Source organism: Microtus ochrogaster, chromosome 10 (genome assembly GCF_000317375.1).
Source record: "Microtus ochrogaster isolate Prairie Vole_2 chromosome 10, MicOch1.0, whole genome shotgun sequence".
Taxonomy (NCBI): Eukaryota; Metazoa; Chordata; class Mammalia; order Rodentia; family Cricetidae; genus Microtus; species Microtus ochrogaster.
Genome location: NC_022016.1, coordinates 84,486,342 through 84,498,526, shown reverse-complemented (window position 1 = coordinate 84,498,526; position 12,185 = coordinate 84,486,342). Strand labels below are relative to the sequence as shown.

General features: G+C 50.0%; 1 protein-coding gene across 1 annotated transcript in view; it reads left to right on the top strand.

Annotated features, from left to right (window-relative positions):
- The first annotated feature begins 3,411 nt into the window (after positions 1-3,411).
- Positions 3,412-12,185, top strand: part of Mtor (mechanistic target of rapamycin kinase) — a 104,139-nt gene continuing 95,365 nt past the window's right edge. Inside the window, 7 exon segments of the mRNA XM_013348604.1 lie at positions 3,412-3,587; positions 4,178-4,286; positions 4,897-5,129; positions 5,772-5,972; positions 7,173-7,307; positions 10,921-11,196; positions 11,280-11,388. Coding sequence (XP_013204058.1) covers positions 3,426-3,587; positions 4,178-4,286; positions 4,897-5,129; positions 5,772-5,972; positions 7,173-7,307; positions 10,921-11,196; positions 11,280-11,388 — 1,225 coding nt within the window. The 5' untranslated portion in view covers positions 3,412-3,425.

The following is a 12,185-nucleotide window of genomic DNA, read 5'->3' as shown; positions in this document are numbered from 1 at the left end:
CTTTCAAATGCATATTAAATTTTACAAAGGAGAAAGCACGAGTGTCCTAGTAAACCGGTTCCCAAGATAGTATGCCGTCTGCAGTCATTCGAGGGCGTCAGACACTCAGCTCCTTCTCAGCATCACGTCGGGCGCGGTCCCCAATTTCTACCCAGCTCTTCCAATAGGTACGCGCGGTCCCTAAACACGGGCGCCACACGGTCACAACTCACACGGAGGGGAACCGTAGTAGCGACGCACCGGATGTGTGCGTGGAAGTGACCGAAATCAACTCACAACTGATTGGTTCTCCGGAAAAGTCTTAAGCTTCTTTCGCTTGCCACTGGCCGCGTGTTTTGTCTATTTGAACAATCCCCGCCCCACCAGAAGCCGGTCCAGAAGCTCCACTTTTTCATGAGTATTGGTGAATGTTCCTGCCCATCTTCGTTCTCAGCCAGCTGATTGGCTGTCGGGCTTGCGAGCCCGCCTTCCCCTCCCGGGCCCAGAGGACAGCGGGGAAGGCGGGTGGTGGGACTGGGGGCCTGAAGCGGCGGTACCGGCTCAGGCGGCAGCAGCTGAGGCGGTGGCCGAAGCCGCGCGGTGAGTCTGGGGCCTGGAGCCGAGCACCTGCGGCCGGCGGGATGTCCAGACTCACGGCCAGTCTGGGCCGTGCTGGGGGAGGCCCGGGAAGCCGCCCGTCTGGACCAGGCAGCGCCTCCACACCAGCCCCGCCACAGGGGCGGCCCGCACTGCGCCCTCGGGGAGACCCCCAGGCTGGCGGATCTGCTCCGGGCCTGCCGTGGTGCCTTTAGGTCTCATGCCCGGTCTCGGTCACCCCTCGAGAACCACCTACAGACGGTGGAGCCTGCCCCTGGGAGCTGCAGCCTCCTAGACCGGGGTCAGCCCCCTACACCGCACCTGGAGACCTGTCGGGGACCCAGACCTCCGAGCTGAGCTGGGTTTCAGCCTCCGAGCTCACGCTGTGTCTGCCTCGCCCGTGTCCTCACTTCTTGTTTCAGCCTTTCAACGTGAACTTCTCTAAGGCATGACCAAAACCTTTGGGATTCTGTGACTCCAAGTAGTTACTTTGAATCCAGCCTGGGGCAGCTGTCTTGTAGGGAAAGCCTAAAATGACGCTCTACTTTCGTGAGAATAGAAATTTCGTGTCGGCCTCCCTCCTGCTGCCTCGTGTGTGTACACACTTAGGAGTGGTTTCTTCCTCCCTAAAAGGGTCTGCTTCCTTTCGTAGTACCTTTTTTTCTAGACAGCAGTGCAGTGTTTGAAAGTTTTTCAAAACCATTTGTTCCGCAGTTTATTTACCCATCTCCTAGAGCATGACCTTGAACTTCTGATCCTTCTGCCAGCACTTCTTGAGTGCTGGGCTTAAAAGTGCGCGCTCTCCTGCCTTGGTTATGTGATGCTGGGGATAGAACCCAGGGTTCTGTGCTTAATCAGGAAGTGTGTTTGTTTTTAGTGTAATCTGGCAGGATGGATGTGCATGTCATTTCCATGGCGTTGTGAGCTAGCCTCCTTTTTATGGTCCCCCTGAATTGTAAACTCACTGGGGAAACAGCACAGAGTTGAGCAATGAGTGGTCCCTTTCAGCTCACAACTCTAATCAGTTGCCCCTTCCTGTCAGGGTGGATTTGTTTTGGAACTGCCTTCCCAACCCAGTGAAAGCCTGTCCCTCATGAAATGGTGTATACTCATAGATATCCTTTTGTATGCTTTAAATCATGCCTATGTTGCTTTTAATGTCAAATACAACATAAAGAGTTGTTATACCGTATCATGTAGCAAATAATGACAAGAAAAGAAGCCTGTGTATGTTCAGTGCAAACTAAGGGTTCTCCTGCCCCATTGTTTTTCCTTTTCAAATTTACACTTTTTTATCAGGGGAGGCGTGCATGCACTGGTGCGCACCTGGAAATGAGAACAGCGTGTAGGTGTCAGTTCCTTTCTACCTTGTGGGGCCCAGGGATCACACTCGGTCATCAGTCTTGGCAGCAAACACCTCTACTCGCTGAGGCGTCTTGCTAGCTCCCTCATCCCCAGCACGTTCTGTCCACGTTTGGTAGAGTCTGCAGCTTCAGAACCCATGATGAGAAGGGCCAGCTACACTAGTACTGTGTACGGCAGCCTGTAGCCACATGTAGCTCGTGAGCACTTGGGGAATGATGGATTCAGACGGAGGTGGTTAAAACAATGGATGTTGGAAGCTTAGTCTCAGAAAAGAGTGGGGAAGATATCAATAAGTTTATATACCAATAAAACTTCAAATAATAGTTTTTGGGTTATTGGGTTGAGTACAATGTAGCAGTTTCACCTGTTTCTCCTGATTTGAGTACTAAAATATTTAAAATTTCTTACAAGGGGGCTGACCATATCCCAGGACTTGAGAGCACTTGTTGCTCATCCAACGGACCCCATTCGAGTCCCCAGTGACCTTGTCAGTCAACTCCCAGCTGCCTGTGGCCCCAGCTTCATGGGCTCTGATGTCTTTTTCTGGCCTTGCCAGGTATCTGCATACATGGGTCATACACTCAGACAGACACGCATATATAAAAATAAAGCAATAAATAAAATTACTTATGGGCTTGTATTACGTTTCTTTTGGGCAGGGCTGCTGAAGGATGATCATGACTCCTTTCAGCAAATGGTGCTCTGAGGAAAGGACATCCCAGCCTTAATTCTCTCACTGCTTCTGGCACCTGACCCTGGACCATGTCCACAGTGATGCTAACCGCGAGCCAGAGCTGTGTGCGCACTTTCTGGAAATACTCTAAGCCCGTTAGTTTTCAGCTCAACCCACAAGTCAGGCACTGTCGTCCTTCTATTGCGGTGCTGTAGAAATTGAGGAATCTTGACTATCTTAAGATACATGTATGACTTTGCAGCAGAATTCAAGGCCAGATAGTTTTCTCTTCAGTCTGCCGTCTGGCCCTCTAGAAACCTGCACCTGTCATGAGTGTGTAGAGACCTGTGCTAGTACTAAGGCCACAAATACATGGTTTATAGAGTATTGAGAGATGGGTTGGGCTGAGGCTTGGCTGATGGAATACTTGCCCAGCACACACAAAGCCGTGGGTTGGAGTCCCAGCACTGCATGAAGTGGACATGGTAGCACTCTTAAAATCCCAGTGGTTGGTGGAATCGAGATAGCAATTCTAGGCTATCAGTCGCATAGTGAGTTCAAAGTCATGCTGAGAATATAAGGCTGACTAAAAAACAAAAATAAAGGGGCTGGGAAGATGGCTCAGGGGCAAAGATGCTCGTTGCCAAGACTGGCAATCTGAGTTGTCCACGTGGAGGAAGAAGAGAATTAATTCCTGCAGGTTGTTCTCTAACTTCTTATGTGCTGTGGTGTGCACATGCACGCCCAAATAAATAAAAGGGGGAAAAAAAGATACTGAAAGATGTTCTTTTCCAAAGAACCTTAGGGCAAGATGCTGGGGACAGGTCCCACCACGGCCACCGCCAGTGCCGCCACTTCTAGCAATGTGAGCGTTCTGCAGCAGTTCGCCAGTGGACTGAAGAGCCGGAATGAGGAGACCAGAGCCAAAGCGGCCAAGGAGCTGCAGCACTATGTCACCATGGAGCTTCGAGAGGTTGGTCTTGTGTGCTTGGGATCAGTCTTTGCTGGGTTCTGGGACCGATGTGCCGTTGCTGGTTGAGATTGCTGCCGCAGCTCAGTGATCTTTTGCAAGGATACCAGCTTTCACGTTCTGAGAGCTTGTGGGTTCCCATGCAGCGATTTCACGTTTCTGTGATTTGCTCATGTTTCTGGTCACAGTTCGGTTCTTTATTTTATTTTTTATGATGTTTTCCCCTAACACCAGCCTTTCAATTCTTTATATCTGCCAGTGTTTGGGAGAGTTGATGGTCTGGAACTTTCTAAACAGAGACCACAGTTGAGGTCAGAGACACTGGCCTGTCCGCCTTTGTGCCCCTGGGATTAAGATGATGTTAAGACAAGCTGTCCTATAGAGTAGAGAATCAGGAAGTAGGTGCTAAATAAACAGAGAGGTTGTGCAGTCAGTTGCTCTTCACGTTAAAGCTACAGCAGTGGGGACTAGGTTTGCCTTTGGTTTGAACTGTACCCGCCACCCCTCCATCTGAATCCGAAATCGCCAGCTGTCACCACTGTGGTCACCAGTGGGAAGGTAACAAGCTGTTCTGTGCACATCTTCCCTTGCAGATGAGCCAAGAGGAGTCTACACGCTTCTACGACCAGCTGAACCATCACATTTTTGAACTGGTTTCCAGCTCAGATGCCAATGAGAGGAAAGGTGGCATCTTGGCCATCGGTAAGGACAGAGTTTCTGGTCGCAGCAGCCCTCAGGGACACAGGACAAGTCATCTCATGTTCACTGTACCCTGTCTGCACTTGCTGAGGGGTAGCATCTAGTTCGTCTTTGTTTCGAAAGAGTGTCAAGGAGCCTGTGGTTTTCAGTACTTGTATACCGAGTGCCGATTCTAGAAGCCCTGGGATGCAGGCAAGACACACTCTTAGAGGTGACAACCGAGTCTCAGAACTGGTTTGCCAGGTTTGAGACTAGAAACCAGGTTTTCATTCTTTTGCCCCAGATTGCCTTTGGCAGGTCTGGTGTCACACAGAGCAGGCTTTGTCACAGTGGGGCCCACACATACCAAAGTAGAAATGGCTGCTATTTGCCTGAGGCTGGTCACAAACCTTGTAAATTGTCATTCAGTCTGAAGAGTTTTCTCTCCTGGAAGGAAGATATGCAGATGTGTTAAAATGGCACAAAGAGACAATCTCCTGGTTCAAATGAAAAACCTCCTTCTTACATGTGGAAATGCGTTCAGCGTGGAGTAAGGGCTCACTTGCCAGTGTTCCGCTCCAGGCCACATGCATCCCAAAACGCACCACATGGTCACCTTTGTTTTCTTTTCTAGCCAGCCTCATAGGAGTGGAAGGTGGAAATTCCACCAGGATTGGCAGATTTGCCAACTACCTTCGGAACCTTCTCCCCTCAAGTGATCCAGTTGTCATGGAGATGGCTTCCAAGGCCATTGGCCGCCTTGCTATGGCCGGGGATACTTTCACTGCTGAGTACGTGGAGTTTGAAGTGAAACGAGCCTTGGAATGGCTGGGTGCTGACCGCAACGAGGGTCGGAGACACGCAGCTGTGAGTGCCTATAGGATTAAGCCCAGGCAGGCCTGGGGAGCAGTGGGCACTGTTTTGTGCTTTGCTTCCTTCTGAAGCTTGTTCTGGGAAAAGGATTCCAGGGTATGAGATGGGAGAGTCGGTCTGGTTGAGAAAACATCTGGCAGTGGGTGCAGTGGAGCTGGAAGCATCCCCAGCTGCTTTCCAGTTGGTTCAAGGAAGTAGCACAAACTAACCCTGGCTAATGGCTTTTTCGTTCACAACTTTGTAGCAGGGCAGCCTTACTAAGGACACTAGTCTTCTCTGAAATAAAATAGTAACAAAATTGAATGTCAAACATGTGTTTTCATCCAGTAAATATTTATTGACTATTCTGGCTTGCAGGTATAGTTCTAGGCTGTTAGCTTAGTGTTAAAGCATCAAACCCCTGTCTGTTTGGGTGTGGGTTCAGATGGTGCCAGCATTTTTTGTGTCAGCAGCCAGGTGTAAGCACTGAGACGATTGGTTGGTCTGCCTCTGCCTCTCCTGGCACCAGGCTTTCCCAGTTAGGAGGATGAGGCTTTGCTTTACATTGTAGGGAGACACACCAGGATGGCAGGGGAGTGTCCCGAGAGAATAAAAGTTCTGGTAGCAATAAGAGTTGTGTTTGCCCTTCTCTCCCAGGTCCTCGTTCTCCGTGAGCTGGCCATCAGTGTCCCCACTTTCTTCTTCCAGCAAGTGCAACCCTTCTTTGACAACATTTTTGTGGCCGTGTGGGACCCCAAGCAGGCCATCCGAGAGGGAGCTGTGGCTGCCCTTCGTGCCTGTCTGATTCTCACCACCCAGCGGGAGCCGAAGGAGATGCAGAAGCCTCAGTGGTACAGGGTGAGGAGATGGTTCCATACCAGCCAATAGCAGAGCACTTTTGCTTGGGGATCGTGGCTGGCCATGGAGCCTCGTCACAGTTGTTTGGGCCTGCATGTTTTTTTTCTCTGTTCACCGTGAATCACTGGTTACTTTATGGCACTTTCTTAGTAAAGACACATTGGTAGCCACACCATTGTTTTATGCATTACTAAGAATGAAAATGTGTCAGTTAGACTATGATCCAAGGCCTCTGGCTGTGGCCGGCACACGTTTATAATCCCAGCACTTGGGAAGCTGAGGCAAGAAGATAAGAATTGGGGCCTGACCATGAATTTGAGATCCTTCTGCCTCTGCCTCCTTAGTGCTAGGATTACAGGCACAAACCACCATGCCCACTTTTGTGCTGTGCTGGGCATTGAACCCAGAGCTTCCTGCATGTTAGATGAACACTGCCAACTGAACTACATCCTCAGCCTCTGGACCACATATTGGCCAAGTGCCGCGGTTCACACCTTTACTCAGCATTTGGGAATCAGACAGGCCATCCAGGTTCACATAGTAAAACCCTATCTCAAAAGCAAAAGCAAATAATGTTTGATAATTGCAATTTTGCCAGCAGTGCCCACATCATATTTGCTTCAAAATATAATTAAGCAAGATTAAGATTAAGTCCTGTAAACAAACAGAAAAAGACTTCAAGGCCTATCTGGGCTACCTGAAGAAACACTGTTTCAAAACAACAATAACAAAAATAAATAAAGTAATATTTGGTATCTGCTGCCTTCACATCAGGAGCTGTTAAAATGTAGAAACTGGGTCTGTGAGTCAGGGAATGCAGCTGCTACTAGTTTGCAAAGGGCTAGCTCCCTCCAATCCAGCGTCCTGAGCCCTGGGCCCTAGGCCCATAGCTGCCGCCAAGGAAATGGACTTCACAGGAATTCTAAACATGGGAAGAGAGACGTGGCCTGCCTTCTTGCCTTAGATGTATGACAGTAGACAAGTCACTTAATTCCTTTGGGCCTGTTTTATGTAGCTGTCGGATGTGACAGTGGCATTTGCCGCAAAGGCATGAGCCTTGGAGCTAAATTAAACAAAAGAGCTAAGTCAGTGTGAGTGCTGACACATGGCACTAGCAGCCCCTGGATTGCCTCTGAACCTCGTGTGTGTGTGTGGGGGGGGTGCTGTGTTGTATCCTTGAACAGCATCCTCTCTCTTCAGCACACATTTGAAGAAGCAGAGAAAGGGTTTGATGAGACCCTGGCCAAAGAGAAGGGCATGAATCGAGACGATCGAATCCACGGGGCCTTGCTGATCCTCAACGAGCTGGTCCGCATCAGCAGCATGGAGGGAGAGGTGAGCCACGGTCGTCTTGGGACCGGGGGCCAGGGTCCTGTGCTGCTGCACCAGCGGGCAACAGATAAGATCATGGCAGGACGCTCTGTGAAAACCCATGAAGCAGGCAGCAAGATCGTGGGGATGGGGTTGGAAGGGTAAGTGGAGCTCAGGGCCTGCCCTCCCTGAGGTGGCGCCATCTTCCTGAGAGGCGTGTGATGTGAATGAGGCTGGCAGCTGGCTGGGAGCTGTGTTCTTGGCTGAGGTGGGAGAGAGTTTGACATGGGAAGGATGGTTGGTATATTGTGAGCAGAGGAGAAAGAGGAGATGGTGTCAGAGAGGGAGTGGGGTCCAGTTAATAGGCTCACTGTTTGTGGTCAGCAGTTTTATTCTTATTGCAGGCACAGACGTCAGTGTTATACACGGGATTCATAGGGTGTTAAGAATTTCTGACACCTGCCCGCTTGTGGGATCAAGTGTGTGGCGAGGTGGGAATAAAGTCAGAGTTAGGAGTTATGTCAGTTAAGGTGGAAGGGTTTTGTTAACGTTAAGGTGGAAGGATTTTGCAGCCTATGAGAATACAGGAAGGGCTAAATCTACATTGGCTTGAATGAACAAGAGAAAAAACACACTGGATGTCTCTTTGTCTTTATGCGAGGCCATTTTGAGGTCCTTATGCCAAAGGGGGTTATGAGAGGAGGCCTTTGTCATACAGGATCAAGCAAGCTACAGCATCTTTGCCTTCTATAGTTGCCATGAGCAGCCCATGTGGCCATGGCACAGGCTTGGCCATGGAACTCTGAGCAGCACCAGGGCCTGTTGGATCAGTTAGGCTCTTGTAGTTGAGCTCACATTCTGGTGGCTGCCACAGGGGGCTCCTAGAATAGCCTGGCTGGCTCCAATTAGATGTAGTGACACAGATACTGGGGAAACAGGATGCAGGATATGTTGGAGTAAAACTCTCCCTGTGAGACTTCCTGGGAGGATCTGTTGGTGTGGAATTTCACCCAGGGTGCCCTGACTATAGAGAGTGGTTGTGTGTGTTGTATCAGGGCAGCACATGGAGTGTAGGACACGTTTGACTTCACTTCTGATACTGTGTGTTTCACATAAGCCTCCTGTTCCTCCCCTTCCACAGGACTGTTCCCTGTTGTTCTGGACTTGAAAGGTTTATAGTTTTGTCTTGTTTTGGTTTGTTTTTTGGATTCTCAATACAGGGTTTCTCTGTGTAGCCCTGGCTGTCCTGGAACTGGCTTTGTAGACCAGGCTGGCCTCGAACTCATAGAGATCTGCCTACCTCTGCCTCTGGAGCTGAGATTAAAGGCCTGCGCCACCACCGCCGGCTGAGAGGTTTCTAAATGTACATAAAGGGCTCAGTGCAGTCTCTGATACCTGGTGGATATGGTGTAAGTGGTAGCACTCTGAAATTTCTCTACCTGAGTCCTACTGTAGTCCAGACAATTCTGGGACCTTTGTTTCCTCCTAATGAAACAAGATGATGTCACCTAACATATAAAGGTGTCAGCAGTAAGTGAAAAGGTTCTCACAGAGGTGCTTTGTGAGTTACAGGTTCCTCCTAAAATGTCAGGATTATGCCCATTCTGTGTTCTCCTGCTCACCAGGTTTTAGTGGGGAGCCTAGTGTGTACCAGCGATAGTGAGCCCTGAGAGCCAAAGCAAGAGCAGGGAACAGAATAGGCCGTGTTGTAGCCAGGGAGAGCGTGCCCGTGTAGATGAAAACACACTGTGATGAGCTGTATGGAGTTACGTGCTATGCAGTGAAGAAAACCCGATGTGTTTGCACACAGTTGTGAAGGGGGTAGGCAGAAAGCCATTCCAGGCAGCTGATGGGCCCGTGTGAAGGCCCAGTGCAGGAGCATGCCACTCCAGGAGAGCAGCCAGAATGCCCCTGTGCCTGGGCAGGTGAGCAGGAGAAGCTCTGAGAATACCTGGGTCTGGCCAGGAGGATAGCTCAGGTTGTAGGAGGCCATTGAGTGGACTTTGTGTGCAGTGGTAGGCTATGGTAGATGTTGAAAAGAAGAGTAACTTAAGCAAAACAAACGCTTGTTTTAATGTATTTATTTGTGTGGGTGAGTGTTTGCTTTCGCATGCATGCACATACGTGTTTATGTGCTTGAGGTTTATGGAAGCTGTAGTGTTGCTGAGTGCCTGTCTTTATTACTCTGCATTTTTTTTTTTTTTTTTTTTGAGACAAGGTATCTCACTGAATGAGATCTCGATGGATCTCAATGATTCGGCAAGACTAGCTGCCCAGTGATCTCCGGAGCTCCTGCCTTGGCTTCCCCAGCACTAGGAGTGCAGGCACATGTAGCCATGCCCAACTTGCTATACGAGTGCTGGGCATCTGGGCTCAAGTCCTCCTGTTTGTGCAGCAAGCACTTAACTGGCCATCTAGGTCCTTAACCCCTGTGGGTGGCTTTAGACTCATGAGAGCCCTTTGTTGAGAAGGGATTATCAGAGGGCAAAGGGCTGAAGCCGCAAATTCCGTTAAGAGGGAACTGCAGAGCTGTCAGCATGGCTCGTTTGGCAGTACAGGAGCCTGCTGGCAAGGCTGAAAACCTGCGTTAGTTCCTCAGGACCCAGATGTACGCGGGGAACCAATTCTCACAAGTTATCGTCTCATTTCCAAACACACAGTGTAATAAGAGACATTTAAAGAGCGGAACACGACTGCCTTGGCGGAGATCTTTGAAGCTCTTCCTAGAGCTATAGATTTCCAAGAAGTGGCTGGATTCTGGATGTGGGATAGATTGGAAGGAAGAGAAGTCAAAGGGTTTGGTTTTGTAACTGGAAGAATGCAGTTGCTTTGCACTGAGATAGGAAAACAGGATGAGGAGAAGGACGTGGTTTTGAGCATAAGTTTGAGACACATGTTGGGCATCTGTGTGACCTAGTGAGTAGTTCTGGGGAGAAACCTAGTTAAGAGAAATGAATGTGGGGGTACTGATTTACATCATGAGACCGGGCGAGAACTCACATGACCTGGTGTAGATGAAAAGAGATGGGGTCTGTGAACCTGAAATTGAGAAATTCAGAGGAACCGTAGGAGACAGGAGCAGCTGGGAAGGAGAAAGACAGGCCAGAGAGTGTGGGGTTTGCAGAAGTAACAAGGATGGTCTCAAGCAAGAGATGACAGTGTATCAGATGCTACAAATAGAGATGAGGACTGGGGTGGTCCTTTAGGCAGAGGCAGGCGGATCTCTGTGAGTTCGAGACCAGTGTGTGCATGAGAAGAGCTGGAGGCTGTTGGAGGATGTGTTGGGATGCCTCCCTTCAATGGAAGACAGACCAGCACTGCAGGCACCTCATTCCATGCCGCCCCCAGAATGAGGATTCTGAGAAAATGATTTGCCTGAGTAGAAACTCAGCTTCAGGAAAAGAGATCAGAATGCTCTTTGCAGGGTACCAGCATTGGGCTATCTTCCCTTTCGCAATTCAGCCTTCTTGAACCTGCAAGGGATACTTGGACATAGGAACTCCAGGCTGGAGGTTTCTTTCCTGCTCAGTAAAAGGTGGTCTTTTGCCTAATGTTACCCTGTAGACTCACTGTGCACAGGGTAAATGCTCCTTATAAGCAAAAGTGACTGTATTTTTCCCTCCTTGGCCCTGCCTAGCGTCTGAGAGAAGAGATGGAGGAAATCACCCAGCAGCAGCTGGTGCATGACAAGTACTGCAAAGACCTGATGGGCTTCGGGACAAAGCCCCGACACATCACCCCCTTCACCAGTTTCCAGGCTGTGCAGCCCCAGCAGTCGAACGCCTTGGTGGGACTGCTGGGGTACAGCTCCCACCAAGGCCTCATGGGATTCGGGGCTTCCCCCAGCCCTACCAAATCCACTTTGGTGGAAAGCCGCTGTTGCAGGGACTTGATGGAAGAGAAATTTGATCAGGTAAATGGCAAAAGGCCTTTTCCTTCTTCCCCATATCCCACACCTTCCTCTCCTCTGCCAACCCTGTATCCTTCCTCTCTCAGGTGTGCCAGTGGGTGCTGAAATGCAGGAGCAGCAAGAACTCACTGATCCAAATGACAATCCTTAATCTGTTACCCCGCTTGGCTGCGTTCCGACCCTCTGCCTTCACAGGTGAGGCTGTCCTCCGAAGACGTTCCCTCTTTAGGATGATCAAACAGGGACGGAAGCGCTGGTCCTAGAGAGTCAGTCGGGTCTGCCTCCCTCAAAGTAGCGCTGACATGAGGGCTAGTCTCCGATCGCTTTGCCCATCCAGTTTCTTCGTTTTCTGTGAAGAGACCTGGTAGAAATCCAAATGGTGGTACACACAGACGGTGGTGGTACACACGGATGGTGGTGGTACACACGGACGGTGGTGGTACACACGGACAGTGGTACACACGGACGGTGGTGGTACACACGGATGGTGGTACACACGGACGGTGGTACACGTGGACGGTGGTACACGTGGACGGTGGTACACATGTGTAACCCTAGCACCTGGAGGCAGAGCCATCCTTGGCCATTCAGTGAGTTTGAGGCCAGCCTGGACTACATAATACCCTGCTCAGAAAAAAAAAAATCACAATGTGTAGCAAAGGGTCAGTTGTGGTCCATGTCATCAGGTTAAGCACACATAACTTCTTGTGCTGGGTGTTGGGGCTCATACCTATTTCACAAGCCTTAGGAGGCTGAGATGGGGACCACCTAAAGTTTAAGACCACCTGGGCCTCATAGTGAGATCCACAGAAGGGCACTTCAGGTCCATACTGTCAACAATGCCTGTCTGGGCAGAGTGGGCTTAGGGACCTGAGTTTTCCCCATGGTGACCATCAAGCATCCACTCCACCTGCATGGAAGACTCGTGTGTTAGAGCAGTCTCCACAGGTGATGGGCGGTGCTGCACGGAAGACGTGTGTGTGTGTGTGTGT